Raw genomic sequence first — 21,699 nt, 5'->3', positions numbered from 1 at the left:
ACAATATTTTCAATTATAACACAAGTTGCTGAAAGCCCAAGACTATGCATTTTTCTGTTTTAGGCGTCTTTGTAAATGTTTCCACTGTTCCGCTGTTCTGACGTTCCGGGTTTTACCCAGTCCCTTATAGAATCACATGAAGAAAAAATAAATATAACAATAATATGAACAATAATATGAACAAATGCCAATAAAACGCAAACTTAACTTTGAGTAAGTAAAATATGTTTTACTCTATCCTCCCTTGGCATCGCGAAACCTAATCGTCACGTGACTCGTACACTACCTGACTTGGGGGTGGGATTTGCCATGACAGGGGATGGGACGTCTGGATATATAGGACTATATGTTGTTATTCACATAGGAAGGCTGGGACCCAGAAGTGTCTGTTTGCCTAGGGCACTGTCATGGGTTAATCTGGCCCTGCCTGTATGGCGAGGCTGCCTGATAGGCGCTTTCTGCCTCTTGCAATTCGCATTACAGGCAACAAAGCAGGGACAGAGTTGATAATACACCGTTACTACCAATAGAAGACTTTTACAACGCGACACCCAAAAGGATGGACCCCCAGTTCTCATTGTAGTTGTCCAGGAACTTGCAACACCAACCGCTTCAGAACAAAATGCTAAAAAGTATTACATCTGCTTACAAAGTATCGAGTGGTAAAACTTCAAAAAGACAGTGTATATGATTTGAGATCTGCGACACTAGATTTTTTTTTTTTTTTTTAATTTTCAGTAAATATATGTCCCTACTGAATTTTATTTTAAAGATAAAAAAGAAAACATTATTAGGGGGAGGAGAATGATCACTGTCAGTGAAAACAGATTTAATTCAACTTAATTTAGTCCGTGGGTTGAAGATAAACATGTCAACAACTTATATTTATTTGCAAAAAAAAAAAAAAAACCCTGACATTTTGGTGACGTTTAATGGTTTTGAATTTTGGACTCATGATGCAAGAGGTCTTGGGTGTCTGCCTTAATTGCCTGAAGAATTTTTGTCTGTCTGGTGAATGTGTGTTTCTGTGTTGCATGTCCTTCAGTCCTGCCATAGTATTTTTTATACTACTCATCTCAAACATATTTGCTGAAAGTAGGACCATAAGCTAATACTCAGCTTAACAAATTGCTTGTTCTGTATATGTCTTTTTAAAACTCGCACAACATGGATTGCAGGGTGCTGTCAATTCAAAGTCATGTTGTCAGAGGGTATGTCGGTAACAAATCCGCATCTTTTCCATTGCAGGTAAGAACACATATTTGTCTACAGTATTTGCGAGTAACGTTTACAGTAATGTAATATTATTTTGAAAATATTATAACTTAACGTTACCAGAGAATTGTACCATATGTAAAATGTATAAGGTCACATGCTGCAAGTATACTTACTACTACTAATTGTAATTAAAATTGTGTGTGTGTGTGTGTGTGTGTGTGTGTGTGTGTGTGTGTGTGTGTGTGTGTATGTATATAACATTACCGCTTGGCGTGTTGTGTGGTATGGTATGTTACTCTTTCCATCATATCTATCTTATTCCATCATATCTGTCTTACAGCAAACCAAATAATAATAGACAGGTCTAACTGAAAAGATGCCTCAGTGTTTGTTGCGATTCTGATCTGGTGTCATACCTGTTGTATTTTTAAAGAAACCAAAAGTTACTGTATGCATCTGTGTGTGTCTGCGTCACATTCTGGTGGTATTTGTTAACCACTGTGGTGGGAAAATTACAATGTTGCTACTGCTATGATTGTTTAGGGTTTCCATGCTCATGTTTAAATGCTATTACAGGTTATAAGATTTAGGTATCATATAATAATAATGTATTATTATCGGTAGTTGTTTGTGAACATACTTCCTCTTTCTTGCTGCAGGGCAGGTGGCCCATATAAGGGATGGAAAGATACTGAGTACCGCAATCTGCAACCGTGACCCTTCACAGAAATGTCACGACTTACTTAGAATAAAGTATGATTTTAGGGTGCTTGCAATTTAAATAAGTTGTTATTGTTGCATATGATTGGTCTCATCTTAATCTTCCAAGTTGTTGCTATCCGCGAATATTGAGTTAAGCTTCTGTGATTGGCTCGTGATAACTGTAGATTACAAGGTATATATTATGCTTACTGGCTCTGCGGAGTCAGAACATTGCTCGTTTTCCTAACACCCGCGTGTGTTGAGAGTGTTCTCAGGTTTGCAATCCTTGAGCCATAAACTTGTTTGATTCAACCTTGACTGTCTCACTGAGTCTCTTTCAGAAGTTGAGTGAATAACTTCCATCACATCACACACTGTCTGGTGTAAAGCTGGTGGGAATGCATGAGCAGATTACTGCATCACATGCCTGAAACCACACACACGAAGGTGCTTGACAGCCAGCACAAAGAGTGGAAAATTAGAGAATTCTGGTCATTATAAATAAAAGACGTCATAGAACCACAAGAAAGGAAGTAGATGCAAAACTATCAGTGGGAGGTATGGTGGCAGAGGTGAAAGTAACTTTAATTTCTTACAAATGTCCTAGGAAATAAGTTGATCAAGCTAGAATATAAAGGGGAGGTTCTACAAGCTTAGGCTGGGAAATAAGTGGATCAGATATATTAACAAACAAAATAAGTTTATCGGATATATTAACAAACAGTAAATGATTTAAAATGAATTTTGTAAGTATAATTTATATAAATGAGTAGATTAGATATATTCAACTGTATGACTCTAGATAAGGGAATGTGAATATCCCTGTAATATATATTAGCAACAAATACATAATTTAAAATGACATTTGTAAATAGCCTGTGATGTTAGTGTGTATTTCTGTTTGTGTAACAAACGTTAACTATGAAAATGGGTTACATATTTACGATGCTGAAGATGGCTTCTTGTTCGGCCAGCTTCTTATTCACATCCTGTGAGTGAAGCAACACAAATTGAATAGGTAACTGGGGAATTTCAGGGGTTAAATCACTCTGTGCCACATATTTCAAAGTTCATTCTCACAGAGGGGGAAACTCCTCTATGGCACCCATGGGCATTTACCCCGGCCCAAGACGGGTTTTGATATGAAAATAGCGGGCAAACATGGCACAGCAAGGCCTCATGTTTTCCAATTAATGCAAATTGAATAAGTAACTAGGGTGTTTCAGAGATTAAATTGTTTTGGGCCACTTATTTAAAAGGTGAGTCTCACAGGGGGTAACACCTCTATGTCACTCATTGGTATTTACCCCAGCTAGGTGATTTGATGCACTACTACTCCTGTCTTCCATAACAAGGTGTGAACTCAAAATGTAATATAGTAACCAAAATAACCAAGTCCTTCGTCAGATTAAGTTGATGTCAAAGAGTTTTGAGTTTCAATAGAAACTTTTTTTCACCTCGGTGTAATAATATTTTATGCAGGGAGAGTGTCTACAGCAACTGTGAGCTGACGGCCAGGAAACACATTTTTTAAAAGTTGCAATAAATGCAGTCGAGCTACATGGTGTGATAATATTTGATCTAGTTGTCGTTCTGCATTTTATTCTATAAGTCTATACCTGAGCTCCCATATCAATAACTACTGTAAATACAAATATGCAATATGCAATTTTACTATTGTATTACCGTGTTGCTCATTTAGTAAAGGCTTAACATTTCATTTACAGATTCATTTCTTTACAAACTTCTTCTGTCTTGGTGAGGAATTATGGGGCCAGGTGGTTTTTAGATTACCTCCGTTCATCAGGGTGCTGCTTAATTACAGTCAAACCTATGACCAAACACAGACATTCATGAATAATGGGACACCTAGCCAAAAGCCCTTGGTTCAAACCCAGCTCAGCCACTTCATTTCCCAGCTCACTTTGGGAACCATGACGCAAGTCACTTCACCTCCTTGTGCTCTGTCTTTCGGGTGAGCCGTTGTTGTAAGTGACTCCTCAACTGATGCATAGTTCACACACCCTAGTCTTGTATCTTGTAAAGCCCTTTGTGATGGTGGTCCACTATGAAAGGCGCTGTATAAAAATAACGATTCATATGATACTAATAATAGTGTAGCGTTTTTGCTTCCCACAGACAGGCGCATCACACAGGGCGAGGCAATTCACAGACAAGCAGAGTGCGGCGCGAACCCGGGACCTCTCGCACTAAAGCATAGCGGCAATACCGCTGTACAAAAGAGCCAGCTCCTTTGCAAGGAGCGTATATCGGGCTTATGTTTTTTCATGTGATTACGTCACCTATCATCCCACCACTGCCACCAAGAAATATGTAAGGCCTTGGGTTACCTTCGGTTATCGGGGATCCGTAGTGTGGACAAAAGAAGCAGTCAAGGCACTTGATCTTGCTTACATTTTTGGTCAGTTTTTATTGAACAGTGACTCTGATATAAAGGCTTAGCAATAGTAGAAACACAAAGCAATTGGTCAGCAGATAGTATATAAACTGTGGTATGAGTACAGTAATAAAATAATAAAAGGGATACTGGGATGCAGTCGGGAACAATCTGCCCTCTACCATGTCTCCTGTGCAACCCCAACTCCTCCTCCTTTTCTCCCAGCATTCTCTCTCCACTCTCTAGTTACGGGAGCTGTTAAGGGACATAATAATCTACATACACTAACAAAATATTGTAATTACTGCTAGCTTCATTATAGGCTCACAATAGTAAAGTGTTGCTGTTTGCAAAACAACTACTTTGTAACTGACTTGTTTCATAACAACATCCTTATGTCATCTAAAACATATTTTATGATTCCTCATTCATAGTGCTATGCATACAGCTAAAAGGGCACTATTTAATTCCCTTCTGACTTAACAGCAATTGAGCAAATAAATTGTCACGAAACGGCCCAATTATTTCAGAGGTCAAACTTGTTTTTATAGGAGTATCACATAATAAAGGACGCTCTTGCAGCAAGTAAATGGGTGGAGGAAAACAAGCCTCTGTTTTAGGAAATGTCTTGGAGCCATCAGTACTTGCAATGGAGAAGAGTGATGTGGAAAATGCCATTCTCAACTATCAAAATGTACATTTGGGTGGTGAAGAGGAAGAGTAGTGCATGGTACCATTCTTGTACACTTTCACAGAGATGGCAGATATGGACCTGTTCCACTTGGAGATGAGAGACACAGGGACTCGTTGTACACACGTCTGTGAATGATAATTAAAAGTTCCCTTTCAATTCGAATGACAACCAATACCGAATAGGAAGAGCCTCCCTGACCGTCAATCACTGAGCATATATATAAAAGCTGCCCTATCAGGGCCCTGCTGTGAGGGGGAAATCCCTCCCGCCTCCTGTTGAAGAGGGACGTCCTCACAGTAGCACATCGCCATTTTCTCTCTCACTTCATTGAGACAGGTCATAGATTGCTTTTGCCGAAATTGCCACATTTGTCAGTTTTTATCATCAAATTAAATTTTATCCATGGTAGAATCATGCTATTGAGTGTTTTTGAGAGTGCTCTTACCTAATTCTCGTGTCAGTTTACTGACTAGAGCTGGTTTTGATCCCTCTTCTGAGATTGGTAAGTGGCCATTACTTTCTTCAGTGCACAAGGCTTTGTGTAGTTTTTCAAATACCGTGTGGAGAGATGTTCTGGTGCTGTAAGGAGACTACGTAGGCTCTGGTTGCAATATCTTCCTATTTTTTTATTTTAACGTTTTTTTTTTTAGTAGATCAACAGTTATTTATTATCCTTTATTTATTTATTATCCTTTATTTAACTAGGTAGTCACATTGAGATTAAAACCTCTTTTACGATTGAGACCTAGCCAAGCAGGTAGCAGCAAGTCAATCGGACAACAAGAACAAATACACAATAAAATACAATTATGACACAGTCAAATCACATTTAAAACAATATATCACATTTAAAACAAAATACACACAAGCAGTTAACTATTTAAAACAATTACAACTCTCAGTCACGACATCATGCAGTTTACTCTTAAATTGCAATAAAGATATCTGTGTCTGCAGCTTTAGTTTGCAAAGTATCCTTTACCAGCCTCAGTAAGCATTTGGGATTTTAAAATGCAAAAAAGAATGAGTTTTGAGGCTATGGTTACTATGGGAAGCTATAAGGTATTCATTTAAATAAGTATATTCATATAATTTACATTGAGTAGCCTAATATACCAGAATATACCAGTGCTTCAACCTGCGCAAAGCCAAAGAAGTCCAGCCTATAATATACAATGATGAGTATTAAATCTTGTATTTGTATTGTACCTCAATGCTGCATGATATAGCAAGTCCAGTTTACCTAAAGTTGATGGTGATGCAAACCTATGTACTGCACCACCATAGTCAATTTGCGGAAAAAACATACAAGCAATAAGCCTCTTGTGAAAACATACACTCACCTCTGTCCAGCACACTGCCTTCCTTCTGTTTCTTTAATGCGGTCCTATTAGCATATGGTAATGCATCGGTAATTAGAAACATGTGATGCAAATGTATTCTAGGTGGACATTCAATATGCACATAGTGCAATCAAATTTGAATTGGGCGAAAGCCCTAATTCGTTTGAATATACCAATATCTGCGTGATAATTGCAATGTGCTAGTTCCAATAACTGTGCACCGCTGGCTCAAACAGGGTTGGAGTAACAGCAGCAGGGGAGAGTGTAGCATGAACGGGGGCAGGCAGCAGAAGGGATGACAGGTGACGTAATCACATACAAAGACATAGACCCAGTTACTTATCCAATTTTTATTGCATTTGCTGTCCGCGAATAAGAACCTGGAATATCTGATCTGTTCCATGTTTGCCTGCCGTGGTCCTATCAAAACCCATCTTGGGCCGGGGTAAATACCGATTGGTGACTGTGGCAAAGTGGTTGGTGATTGTGAACAGGTGTAGAGGTAATGCAGTGCAGAAGAAATCACAATTGTAATCCGGTTGGAAAGTGGTTTTAACTGTAATCCCGGCAATACACAACGATGTGTTTTGCAGGAGATAACAACAGGGTTACAGTCCCAAACAATAATCACAGACGTATCTGCTCCACTGGGTGCATGCGGTCATGCTTGTGGTAGGTGATAAGCAATGTTATTTCGTGACTATTGGTGCAATAATGATCCAGTTTGTGCTGGCCCAAAGCGACAGCTCCAGATACATGTTAGCTGTCTGGTGGTTCAATAAACACAGACAGTTGCTAACAGACAATACAAACAAACACAACACTCACGAATATTCTTTTACGTTCTCTGGCAGTCACTTCTGCAGCTCTGTCAGTCCTTCCAGGTTAAAGCGCAAACCCAAGTGAAGGAAAAGATTAGCCTTTTTCTGGCCCCTTTTATGCTACCCTGCACGATCCCTTGGTAAAATTCTATTGCTTGCAGCTGCTACCTCGTTTACCTTCCGGGTCAGTATGTTCCTGCAACAGAGTCTCTCTTCCATCCAGGCTGACCGACTTCCCGACCTCGGAAACGAACTGTCAGGCCAGCCCGTCCAGATACTTCCCCTTTCGCTATTTAGCACCCTCACAGGTCGAGAGGGAGATTTATCACCAGAACTCATTGTATTTCTGTCACAGGGACATAGAGGAGTTCCCTCCCTGTGAGAATCAACTTCTTAATAAGTGGCCTAAAACGATTTAACCTCTGAAATACCCAGTTACTTATTCAATTTGTGTTGCATATGGTGTCCGTGAATAAGAACCTGGAATGTGCTATCTGTGCCATGTTTGCCTGCCATTTTCATATCAAAACCCGTCTTGAGCCGGGGTAAATAGACATAGATACCATAGAAGAATTCACCCCTTGTGAGAATCACCTTTGAAGTAAGTGGCCCAAAGCGATTTAACCCCTGAAACACCCGTTACTTATTCAATTTGCATTAATTGGAAAGCATGTGACCTTGTTACCTGTGCCATGTTTGCCTGCTGTTTTTGTATCAAAATCTGTCTTGGGCCGGGGTAAATAGACATAGGTACGATAGAGGAGTTCCCCGCCTGTGAGAATCAACTTCGAAATAAGTGACCCAAAACGATTTAACATCTGAAATACCCAGTTACTTATCCAATTTGTGTTGCATATGCTGTCTGCGAATAAGAACCTGGAATGTGCTATCTGTGCCATGTTTGCCTGCTGTTTTCGTATCAAAACCGTCTTGGGCTGGGGTAAATGCCCATGGGTGCCATAGAGGAGTTCCCCCCTCTGTGATAATCAACTTCGAAATAAGTGGCCCAGAGTGATTTAACCCCTGAAATTCCCCAGAAGCTGGCCGAATAAGAAGCCAACTTCAGCATCGTTACATATTTAAAGTTATTTTGCATTTCTGGAGGTGTTCTTGTTTTGGCAAGCACTACTGAATGGACAGAGATGCGAGCGAGTTTTCCAAAAGTTAAGCACTTAGTTTCAGTAATGGAAAAAATTGAGCTCCATGCTGCGATTACTAAGAAGGCCACGGTGCACATCAATCACATGATGTACTTGAAACATGTTGCTTATACATTATTATTATTATTATTATTATTATTATTATTATTATTATTATTATTATTATTATTATGCACTTTGTTGCTTCATTTATTTTACACACATTACTTTGTATAATTAGGACAGAAAATGAACCGGAGACTGGTTATCATCATGGATGTATTTCAATTACAAGTTCAATATATATAATTTATTTTACACACAGTACTTTGTATAATTAGGACAGAAAATGAACTTTTTTGGTTCCTGGGTAGTAAGTGTTATTTCCTAATTGCTTATGCCTCAAAAGTACAGAAAATGGCTATTATTCCCCACAAACTTTGCTTTTGTGACCAGGACAGTGATATTTTGAAATGTACCTATTTTCCAGAACATTCCAGAGAGATTCAGTGCTGAGTAAACTTGGAGTAACTTCTAGAACTTTCTAGAACTTTCCAGTAATATAAATAGTAGTATAAATACAGGGGCCTTAAGCCCACCAGTTCAGTTTAGTTCCAGCTGCCTAAGTGGATACATATCTGCATTTTTCTGAGATGGTCAGAGATGGTCAGAGATGGCATCAAGAGGCTGCAAGACGCATTTTGCTATGTCTTCAGCCAATTTATCAAGACAAGAGCGAAAAAGTACTCCGTGGAAGCATCTGCTAAGATGTGTGAGGCCTACAAGGCATATTTCGGCATGCCTGTCGGGGATCAAGACAAACCCTGGGCACCTCATTTCACCTGAGAGCACTGCAAAAAAAACTCTGGAAGGTAAGATGGACAATTGTTGCTCGGAATTTTATGTTATAAAATTTGTTAAAATTTTTAAAATTGTAAAAGTTTTTAATTTTAAAATGTTTTACAATGTTCAATGTTATTGAAAAAATATATCATATATGAAAAATGTAGCGAGAATCTCTTACACATTAGTCATGGGTGAAATAAATGTATTTTTGTAGGATGGTACAAAGGGGAAAAGAGAGCCATGAAGTTCGCTATCCCAAGAATTTGGCGGGAACCCACTGACAACTCAAGCAACTGCTACTTCTGCATGGTGGACCCTTCCAAACGTCGGACTGGCAAGAATGCACCTGCTATCACGTATCCGGACCTTCCTTCATCCATCGCCCCGGTGCTACACTGCCATGAGCTCCCCATACCCACTCCTCCGGAGAGAGAGCAGCCATCTTTAGAAGAGAGCAGCAAGTCAGAGAGCGAGGAAGACGTTGTGGATCCAGATGACAATTTCAGAGGTGGAGCTGAGGAGGGAAACCCATACTACCCCAACCAAAAAGACCTCAACGACTTGATTAGAGATCTTGGTCTCACCAAGTCCAATGCCGAGCTTTTGACACCTAGGCTCAAGCAATGGAACTTGTTGGATGAAAGTGTGCAAGTCGCAGATCAGAGGAAGCGTCACCAACATTTTTCCAGCTTCTTCACCCATCAAGATGGGTTCTGCTTCTGCCACAATGTGACCAGTCTCTTCGAGGCAATCAGAATCGCCTGTAACCAGAATGAGTGGCGCCTCTTCATTGACAGCTCATCCAGGAGCCTCAAAGCCATGCTACTCCATAATGGTAACAAGTATCCGTCTCTTCCCCTGGCTCACTCTGTGCACCACAAAGAGGATTACAACAGCATCAAGACCTTGCTGGACGCCTTGAAGTATGATGAGTACGGCTGGGAGGTCATAGGAGTCTTCAAAATGGTGGCTCCCGACTGTCCCTGGGATGAACTGCCCAACCATTCAGTAGGAAGCCCGCAGCTCCTGTTGTACAGTGCCCTCACCGGTCGAGCGGGAGATTGTTGATTTGGATTCATTTGCTCTCCGTCACAGTCTCCAAGGCGGTTTTACCAAGTTTCCCTGCTATCTTTGCCTTTGGGACAGCAGGGACACCAAGGTGCACTACCACAGGTGGGACTGGCCACAGCGGACCGAGTTCCTTGTGGGGAGGAACAACGTCAAGTGGGAGCCACTGGTGGACCCCCGGAAGGTGCTGATGCCACCACTGCACATCAAATTGGGCCTTATGAAACAATTTGTGAGAGCTCTAGATAAGGAGTCGGCAGCCTTCAAGTACCTTCAAGACTTCTTCCCTAAGCTGTCTGAGGCAAAGGTCAAAGCCGGTGTCTTTGTCGGACCACAGATAAAGAAGATCCTGGAGTGCAATGAATTCCCAAAGAAGCTCACTAGTAAGGAGAAAGCGGCTTGGAACAGCTTTGTCGCAGTGGTTCGGGGCTTCCTGGGCAATCACAAGGCCGAAAACTATGTGGAGCTGGTTGAGACTCTGGTGAAGAACTACGGCACAATGGGCTGTAGGATGTCCCTCAAAGTCCATATCCTTGATGCTCATCTTGATAAATTCAAGGAGAACATGGGAGCGCACTCTGAGGAGCAAGGTGAGCGTTTCCACCAGGATATACTGGACTTTGAACGCCGCTATCAAGGACAGTATAACGAGAACATGATGGGAGACTACATTTAGGGGCTGATTCGTGAAAGTGATTTACAGTATAATCGTAAATCTCGAAAAACTACTCACTTCTAAATCTTTTGTAGTCATTTTTGTACTACTTTAGTATAAATACATGTTAATTTGGATTCATATGTTGGATTTATGTTGTTGACTTTATATGAACGAAAAGACACAAATTCGCCCGTTTTCTCATTGGAAATAGGTACATTTCAAAATATCACTGTCCTGGTCAGAAAAGCAAAGTTTGTGGGGAATAATAGCTATTTTCTATACTTTTGAGGCATAAGCAATTAGGAAATAACACTTACTACCCAGGAACAAAAATTGTGTTACATAGTGTTATCATCATGGATGTATTTCAATTACAAGTTCAATATATATAGGCTACTGTATATCAGTATGATTTAAAAAAGTGGTAAAATCCTGTAGTGCAACAACCATGTAAGACATATGAGCAACAATATCTACTGGGTCCTACTAATTACCACAAAGTACCACAAAGCTACCGCAAATTACCACAAAGTACCACAAAGATATCTACCTATGCATATGTTTTTCATTTGTGTATTTGTCCTATCTATAGAGGATTTGACAGGGTCCTTTTTTTAACATAGTAGAAATCTTATCCCTTAGTAATATTATATATTACTGCAAGGAATACTGTCACGTTTACAAAGAATATGGCATTTGTGTTAATGTATTGTGTGCAAACAGTATGATAGATGTTTTTATTTTTTTAATTTCCAGCCTGTACACGACACAATTCCTTTAAAAAAAAAAAAAAAAAACATTTTGTCTGGCTATTTGTGGTTAATTTTCTTCACCTTATCCCAATTTAAAAACCACAACCTTAAACCTAGAACCATTTTTAAATAAACATAATTTTATATGTAACAATAAATGTTAATGCTTAAGACATGCAGACAAAACAATGCACTGTAGATACTGTTTTTTTTTTTTAAACTGGCAGTGGTAGGCCTACGTTGCCACGTCTAAACTGCAGTAAAGTTAAAGCTATACTAATATTAAAATGTAAAAAATTGACCTTGTCATACTAATATTACGGATGCAGCATGTCATTAGATTATATTACTAAAACATTTTAGTGTTGGTTGAAGATTGACAACATTTTGACGTGTAAAATCATTTAATATATAAATAAATCTCCACGATCACACATAAACTACATCTGATTGACAACGATGTTATACAAACATAAAAAGACAGGGTTTTAAAACAATTGACCATATAAAGAGTCATCGATCACACATTTTAAAGTCCATATGAAAATACAGTGGCACGAACACACACCAACATACACAGTCTTGTAAATAAAACGATCAGATAAAAATAAAAAGCCATGCAGTGAACCTCCCCTTTAATCAAACTGTTGCCCCGCCTAACTTTTGCCTACTTTTGCATTACTGCGCTTGTGCAATCAACTTATTTCCTACAACACCAGTTCTGGTATTATTGTTGAGTTGCCATTCCCCCTCTTCCCCCAATTGAAGTATTGCTCTGGGTGGGGGGTGGGGGGATGTTGAATGACTTGCAGTAGGAGAATTGGGCAGTATTCAGTTACATCGCACTGGTACTGTACTAGGTATTAATTTCAGTTTTCTGGATTTTGGTGTCTGGGATACATTTTTTTCTTCAATTCACTGAGGCGGTACCAACTCTTACACCATTAAAGAGATCAGCTGTTAATATTACCATTTAAACATGATAAACACAATCAGAATAATTAAAATCCATATGATTGTTACATTTTATTTTTGAATGGCGTTAACACAGCTTAATACATTGGCCTATTCTGCTAGTATTATCTTGCAGAGCACAACAAAGAAATGTTTTGTAACCTCTTGTATTCTGTATCCCTGTGATATTTTTAAAATGTTTACTTGACACCAGTTTACTTGCTGTTATTACAAATATAAATGAATAGGCTGTCCACACAGGTGAACAATTAATGAACCCAAAGTCTTTATTGTGTTCTCCACATGGCTCTTCTAACAGGTCTATTCAAACTCTGAACCACAAAACTTGTGTAGTCACATGTTAGTGCCGACGATACCAACATTAACCAGGGAGCTATGGACTGTACCAGTACCTTGTGTAGATCAAGATTGCTATACGTGAATGCTTGATGTTTCTGAACAGTGTTTACATGTAATAAAATTAAAATGTGTTTTATAAGGTTACTTTTAAAATCAAGGGTTTTGTGTATTAAGCAATGCAGGAGACTGAGTGTATTTTTAGAAGGGTGGAACAAGTAGTGCATTTTCATGCAATGCGGTCATCCCCTCCGACAGGGGTCGCGCGTCATTCCATTAAGTCTGCGGTCAGCAGTAGCGACAGTAGAGTGAGGCAAGTCGAGTGAACTCCCGCCTCTGCTGTCACTGAGTGGATTCGGAGGAGAGTAGGTGGTGAATTGGAAGGAGAAAGATAAACTGTAGTCGCAATGGACAAGATGGGAAAAACTGCTCAGTTCATCAGACCAGGAAAGAGTGCACGAGTGGTAGAAGATGACGGTGAAGCGGCAAATTAATCACAAAAGTTAACGGCCGTGGTGAAAACTAACATTAGATGGACAAATTGATCTTTCGTTGAGAAAGTAAAGAACGTGACAGCTCGGATGATTGATGGTTAAATTGGTTGTATCAACAAAATAAAATAAAATATCTAGACAGCAGTCGGAGTGACCGACTCATATCCAGTCTCACAGTAAGATGTCCCGATGGATACCCAGATACGCAATCGAATTGTCTAACTTTTTGATTTGGGATCTGATGTGTTCAGGTCAAAAATGCCATTCGGAATCTTTCCAGGACTCGTTGGTATCTCTCAGCAAGATTTGCTGCTGACTTGGAGAGGCTACACAAGCGACAACGCTACACAAGCGACAACGCTCTAAGTAGGATTGTTATTATTTTGTATTATGAATATGTTTTAATAGTGTTTATTATTATAGGGATGGGAATTTTGAATAGTTTCCTATTTAAATACACAGGGCGCAACCTTTTTGTGTATTCGATTACCTGAACTCTGGTCCCTTACACTACCAAGAGTAAAAAAAGGCAAATGTGTGTGCACTAAGCAGACAGCATAACAGTGTAAGGCGGTAAAGTTTAGCGGGGTTCTCAAAGTGTTCAAACAATGACCAAGACGAGATTTCTCAATGAGCAGCAACGTCACAGCGCGTGTCTCTTCCAAATAAAGCAACAGTAGCATAATATTGCGCAAACCACCAAATAATAGTGTATTCAGAATAAAATTACACCTATCATATAGCAACCTAAATATTCTACATCTGTTTAATTCTAACAAATAATATTTATAACATAATCTTGTAACCTGGCCAAAATAGAAAATACATTGCAACATTACAATAGTTTAACATTAACATAGTTTAACATTTGAGACATGGGCTCTCTTTGGTTACCATACACAGTTAGAAACATACTGAAAATAAAAAACATCATGAAAAAATACATAAATGTATTGGGCCAGACAAAATTGCATCCGGGCCAGTAAAAACACTTGCTCAGTGGCCTGGAGCCAGTAGTTAAAAATCTAAACGTAGAGCCCTGCATGTCTTGTGATTTATCATAATAGCATCTGCTGATGCTGACAGGGTAAACTGAACACTTCTACATGAAGGGATGTGCCAAATCCCACATATGACATGATATCTTTGTCAGAATTATTCTTTTTTAGTTCAACTGGTCATTAGCTCATGCAAAATTGCAGAAAATGGGATTTAAAAAGACCAAAATTTCTCAACTGGGCCCTACCAAAGGTTTTATAATGTTACTCCAGGCAAATCTGGCATTCCTGGACCTATATAAGCCAAATCTGAATGTCAGGAAGGGGCATGGGTGTTAAACTGACCGCGACACGAAGTCGGACTGACTGCGCTTAGTCACCAGCTAAGCCTCTTTTTGAGCCAGAAAAAACCCTGAATGACATCCTTTGTCCTCATGATGGAAGTCTTCCCTTGATACTTCTGCCCTCCTAAGGTGTGTTTACACTTATAACTCAGACCTGAGCTGGTTTAGGGTCAATCAGATTAAAAGTTGTTTTTTTTCCCATTTAAGCCACCCCATTTATGCTTAAGCTGGCTTTGACCCCATATGTGCGCACATAGCCCCTAAACTGTAGTGCGGTCCCGATTATACCATATTGACCATCTCTTGCATGAAGACATTTTCCCTCCCCAAAATACAGAAGCGGAATCAACAACAATACCAGTTGCAATATGGACAATATTAATAACATTTGCCAAGACGAATAATATCTAATTACTGCAGTGGATTACAAACAATGAACTGACTGAATGAACAGCTGATCAGTTTTTTCTAGTGTGATCGGAAGAGGAATTGAAAGCATTTTATTTAAATTCTGAAGAAAAACTAACATGTGACTGCCCCATTCATTTCAGGGTGCCGGCGGTTACGCACATATTACTCAGCCACCGTAAAAGCCACCTACCTGTTCAGGCTTGTTTAAAAGTACAGACTCGGGGCTTTCCAATGACAATGAGCAAGATCGTACTTTGTTCTAGAAACTGCTGTTTCTCCACTCAAGTAATTGAGTGCACTTTCTGAGATCCATAAGAATTGGGTACTCGTGGTCTTGTATCTCCACATGACTGTGCATCAACGTCTAAAGCATCCTGTTCCTGCTTGCAACATTATGGTTCTGTTTGAACTTCCCTCTATTGAAGTCTCCACAAGATATCCAGCTGCAACTAACTACTGAAACAGGATCCCTGCTGACTGCAACACTAGGAACCTTGCTGCATAACTATTAAATATGAACTCTACTTTTCAGATTAACTTCAATTGGCGCACATTAAGCATGTGATTCCTTATCTTAATAATGTTTGTTGAAATGTACACTGAACATAAATATAAACGCAACATGTAAAGTGTTGATCCCATGTTTCATGAGTTGAAATAACATCCCAGAAATTTTCCATATGCACAAAAAAGCTTATTTCTCTCAAATTTTGTGCACAAATTTGTTTACATCCCGGTTAGTGAGCAATTCTCCTTTGCAAAGATAATTCATCCACCTGACAGGTGTGGCATATCAAGAAGCTGATTAAACAGCATGATCATTACACAGGTGCACCTTGTGCTGGGGACAATAAAAGGCCACTCTAAAATGTGCCGTTTTGTCACACAACACAATGCCACAGATGTCTCAAGTTTTGAGGGAGCGTGCAATTGGCATGCTGACTGCAGGAATGTCCACCAGAGCTGTTGCCAGAGAATTGAATGTTCGTTTCTCTACCATAAGCCGCCTCCAACGTCGTTTTAGAGAATTTGGCAGTATGTCCAACCGGCCTGACAACCGCAGACCACGTGTAACCACGCCAGCCCAGGACCTCCACATCCGGCTCCTTCACCTGCGGGATCGTCTGAGACCAGCCACTCGGACAGCTGATGAAACTGTGGGTATGCACAACCGAAGAATTTCTGTACAAACTATCAGAAACCGTCTCAGGGAAGCTCATCTGCGTGCTCGTCGTCCTCACCAGGGTCTTGACCTGACTGCAGTTTGATGTCATAACCGACTTTAGTGGGCAAATGCTCACCTTCGAAGGCCACTGGCACGCTGGAGAAGTGTGCTCTTCACAGATGATTCCCAGTTTCAACTGTACCGGGCAGATGGCAGACAGCGTGTATGGCGCTGTGTGGGCTAGCGGTTTGCTGATGTCATCGTTGTGAACAGACTGCCCCATAGTGGCGGTGGGGTTATGGTATGGTCAGGCATAAACTACGGACAACGAACACAACTGCATTTTATCGATGGCGGTTTGAATGCACAGAGATACCGTGACGAGATCCTGAGGCCCATTGTCGTGCCATTCATCCGCCACCATCACCTCATGTTTCGGCATGATAATGCACGGCCCCATGTCGCAAGGATCTGTACACAATTCCTGGAAGCTGAAAATGTCACAGTTCTTCCATGACTTGCATACTCACCAGACCAGTCACCCATTGAGCAGGTTTGGGATGCTCTGGATCGACGTGTTCGACAGCATGTTCCAGTTCCTGCCAATATCCAGCAACTTCGCACAGCCATTGAAGAGGAGTGGGACACATTCCACAGGCCATAATCAACAGCCTGATCAACTCTATGCGAAGGAGATGTGTCGTGCTGCATGAGGCAAATGGTGGTCACACCAGATACTGACTGGTTTTCTGATCCACGCCCCTACCTTTTTTTTATATATACAGTTATCTGTGACCAACAGGTGCACATCTGTATTCCCAGTCATGTGAAATCCATAGATTAGGGCCTAATGAATTTATTTCAATTGAGTGATTTCCTTATATGAACTGTAACTAAAAAATCTTAAAAAATTAAAATCTTTGAAATTGTTGCATGTTGCGTTTATATTTTTGTTCAGTGTATATTAATGCAAGTCAGGGCTCACAAAATTTTGGTAATGGTACTTGCCCTTCGGGCAGTCCATTGTAGACATTTTGTTGTCCAAAAAAAATGTCAAGTTGCCCATGATTGACCTATATTTGTACAATGTACACTGCACTCAATATAGGTACAGTATCATACACTTCAGGGTTCATACACTTTTCAACATCAAAATTCCAGACTTTTTTAGTTTCTACTAGTTTTTCGATCATTGGCGAACAGCTGCAGAGCGTAATAACTTTTTGATCCAGAGCAGAAATTGCTCCTGGTTTTCTAAAAGTATTTGTCAGAATCTGGAGGTGCACATCTAGCAAGAGACAATGCATAAATGCAAAAGAGAAGTAAGTCCAATATTTGAGAACTGTGTTACATTATTTACAAGAAGAATATACAAAGTTGTATACTGCAAGTAGAATATATAGACTGGTATAATTGTATCAATAGTATACTAAAACCAGACAATTTTGGCACAAGTATACTTGCAGTATGTTACATATTTGTAAGGGATGCTATTGGATTGTGATCCAAACTTCTTTATACCCTCTGTTAAATGTTAAACACTATAGGAGGTGAAAAATAACAAAAATGAAATAATAAATGTGCATGCATTATATATTAAAGTGTTCAAGTGTTGTATATTAAACATACAAGTCAAATACTAAATACAGTACACCCTCGCTGTAACAACCCTGTTTGAGTCCAAAGCCTTTTTGTTCGCTATAGTAAAAGGACAATCCAAAATGAACAATAGAAGATGCTGGAGTAAGTTAAGGAAGTCACCTTGGATAAAGGCATTCGCTAAATTAATAATATTAGTACTGTTTTATTCTTTGATTTTCTATTAGCACAGTATTTGTCACTACTACCAATAATAATAATAATAATAATAATAATAATAATAATAATAATAATAGCAATGAGATTGTGAATAAAAGTAGAATTACAAGAACAGTACCTATTTGTGGCATGCTGCATCCAGTAATCTGGGTATATCCTGTTCACAGTACAACCCCCCCCCCCCCCCCTTCAAAAAAAAAAAAGTTTCAGTTTTGTTTCAATTGTAAATGTTAATTGAAATCTTGGTTCCTTATTTAAAAATAAATAAATAATAATGTTGCTTTGCCGTGCCGGTTGCATAGAACTGTACGAGCCAACATCAGTATTTAATCGTATAATGAATGCCTATATCAATGATGTAAATACTGTATCTACACTCGGCTGACTGTTTGAACCTGAGACTTGCTGCACTCGGTACAATAAGTTATAAGCAAGCACCATACATTTAAAATAAAATTACCGGTACATTTTATTAATCATATTAAAGAAATGGAAAAAAAGCGATGTCAACATACGTGCTAAATCTGAGTCAGTGATAATAAACTATATTCGATTTTTTTTTTGACCTGGGTTGGGAAATAACGTTAACGATTTCATAAAGGTAACAACAAGATAACAAAATGTGAATCTTGGTGAACAGAGTACTGTAGCTTGTAATTCCAGTCCGTAACTTTGTTTAAACAATCATAGCCTTCAATATAAAAGTATATACTTTGGCTGTCGTAGTGCCTATTTTACCCTTCGTTTTTCTGGAGCAGATACAGTCATGTGACACCAGCGCGCTGACTAGATAGGATTGCTTGAGTAGTCAGAGGGGTTACACGGAGCAATCCTCGCGGGATTTGGTCACCAGCAATGTCTACGTATACGTCTCCCCGGAAATCATTCAAGCACTACCAATGAAAAAGATTGATCCCTCTGAACGTGTTTTATCAGGATGATCTGTTTGTGGAATCCGCTGTTTTATTAAAGCACAGACTGTTATCTTGTTCTAGAGTAAAAAATCGGATTGCCCGTCGGGCAAGCAGCCAAAAGAAACACGATGCCCGACAGATTATTTTGGTTGTCCCCGAACGTCGAGCGAGCGATTTTGCGAGCCGTGCAAGTTATTACATATTCTGGATTGAAAGGTTGTGTGATATGCAAAACTGACTGTTAAATGTCATTTCTTCTCACATTGCTAGTTTGACCACTAGTATTTAGGAATTGTCTATTTTGTGTTGTTAGTCTGTGCTATAAATAAATTGAGGTAGTTATACTCTTAAACCAGTGTCTGCGTTTGTTTTTGATCTGTTACTATGCACTGTACTAATTAATAATGCAGTATAATATTGTATCGATGTTACATTTTTTTTACCAGGATTGATAGATCTGAATTCAATGGATATTACTCTATAGAGTCCATTGTTTGTATTTCTATTGTAGTTATTCCATTTGGAAGCAATAATTGGAATACAAGTTAAAACAAAATTAGTAGTTGGGATTAATTCCCTAGATAACTAAGTTAAGTAGATATCCGTTACAACAGTTCAGGGGCTATGCGCTCACATACGGGGTTAAAACCTTAAGTCTGTGCTCAAGTGTAAACGGGTGGTTCAAATGAAAAGAATCTTTAAATGCGATAGACTCTAAGCCAGCTCAGTCTGAGTTGTAAGTGTAAATGCACTGTAAGTGCCCACCAGACTAAATAAAAGAAAAAAAATATGATTTTGAAAATCAGTTTAATTTTGTTTAAACTGAAATCTAATGCATAGTTTTTCTTGTTTGTTTTTGTTTCTCTCAGGTTCTGGGATTTGAAGTGGACTCTGTTAACTCTGTGCAATTTTCCAACCATACAGGTACAATGACAGTCAGGTTTATTACTTTCAGGTGCCTGATGATTTGGGTCTTTGACCAGGTTGTGAAAGACATGGTTGGAACGCTGCCACGAAACTCAACCATGTTGAAACACACTAAAGAAGGACAATTGATTAACTGTTTGAGGAGGCCATTTTGACATACAGTGTTTGTGTAAATGTTAAATATGCATAACTTCAGTGGCGTGACAGGGTTAGGGCTATTGTGGAAGTTCTCATACATATTTACATACACTACATTTTTTGTTGTATATGGAGCCTCTGTATGCAAAAAGTTTGGTCAAGTAAGGTTATATGAAGTCACAGGAAGTTAGATTGTGGTCTCAGTAATTGTTCCTGATTTTTGTTCATTGTAAAGCTAAAACAGGATTTTCTGACAAGTTTAAACCACATAACTCTATCAGTTTTGTTTGAAGTAGATTTATTTGTTATTAACCAATTGATGCAGAAGGCACGTCATTCAATTAAATTGACAAATCTTGCGGTATTCTGTAGCCATTAGCAAACCAGTGTTATATTGCAGGCAGATTTGTATTGGTCATCTAGTAAAAGCAGAGGAGTAATGCTAAGAGGTTAGTGGCCTCACAGGCCTGAATGTTGATTCTGGTTACATACCTTCGGAGATTCACAATGCTCACCCATCCATTCTTTAAACAAACTTTGAAAGGAAATTGCAGATATTCAGTAGTCTATCTTGTTTGCCAATTTGCTCAATAAGTACACATTGCTAGCCATACCCCCTGTGTATTGATATTTAAAAACAGTGTCCAGAATGGTTTGTTACTGCCCTGGTCATCCTTGATAAGGTTAGGTTGTTGATCTTGATTTGTTCCTTTTTTTTTTTTTTTTAACAGTCAGTCATTAAAAAATAAGTAACAGGTTTTCGAAAAATATAACATTACAGTCCCTATAGCATGATTAGTTTGTATTTATGTTAATTTCCACAACAATGTATTAATATGATCCTGTTAAAGCTTCCCTATATGCCATTAAAACAATAAACTAATGTCAGAAATGTTGTTTACAGTACATGTAACAGAAAGGTGAGCATTTTACTTATTTGATTAATGAGGTTGATCCATATTCATCAAAAACAAATATTTAGCTGTATAGGCATCCTTGTCCTTCATTCAGGTAGTTTTTACAACCAAGAATTAACTGCTCCCCCCCACACCTACACCACGCAGTTGCACTAAACTTATACACAAGACTAGTCATAGTTGCCAGCCCCCAGGCTTTTGCCTGTCTTGTTGATAAGCAATGGGTATCCATACTTATGATTGTCTTGGTGATTCACCTGAATGTGACATCACTGTTCACACAGGAGTAATATAATCTGCCATAGTACCCACAGAGCAAATGTCTCTTATACCGGTAGGTGTTGTTAAAGAGTGTATTTTAACATAGTCTTATTTATCTAAACTATTTATATCATTTTGTGCTTTCAGTCTTTGCATAAGATTTTTGTAAAGACTGTTTTCCTTTCTTTGTGTCTGTGTGCAGCCTAGGTGCTGTCTTATAACATTTAAACTGAAGAAGATGGTAGCCTCACGAAAAGGAATTTTCTGAGATGACAAAAGATCTTTTTTCGTGATGGCCACATTTTTGTTATCCATAAAAAGTAGAAATCCCATTGAAAACAATGGTGGATGAAAATGTGAAT

At 39.0% G+C, this 21,699-nt stretch overlaps 1 protein-coding gene across 2 annotated transcripts in view; it reads left to right on the top strand.

Annotated features, from left to right (window-relative positions):
- Positions 1-978: 978 nt before the first annotated feature.
- LOC121328102 (pyridoxal kinase-like) overlaps positions 979-21,699 on the top strand; it is a 145,924-nt gene continuing 125,203 nt past the window's right edge. For both annotated transcript variants that reach the window (XM_041272591.1, XM_041272590.1), the window contains exons 1-2: positions 979-1,248; positions 19,964-20,018. In XM_041272591.1, coding sequence (XP_041128525.1) covers positions 1,168-1,248; positions 19,964-20,018 — 136 coding nt within the window. In that variant the 5' untranslated portion in view covers positions 979-1,167. The remainder of the gene's footprint in view (positions 1,249-19,963; positions 20,019-21,699) is intronic.

The sequence above is a fragment of the Polyodon spathula genome, chromosome 15 (assembly GCF_017654505.1).
Source record: "Polyodon spathula isolate WHYD16114869_AA chromosome 15, ASM1765450v1, whole genome shotgun sequence".
NCBI classification, from domain to species: domain Eukaryota; kingdom Metazoa; phylum Chordata; class Actinopteri; order Acipenseriformes; family Polyodontidae; genus Polyodon; species Polyodon spathula.
Note: the sequence above shows the minus strand (reverse complement) of the source record. Positions and strands in the feature narration are given on the sequence as shown.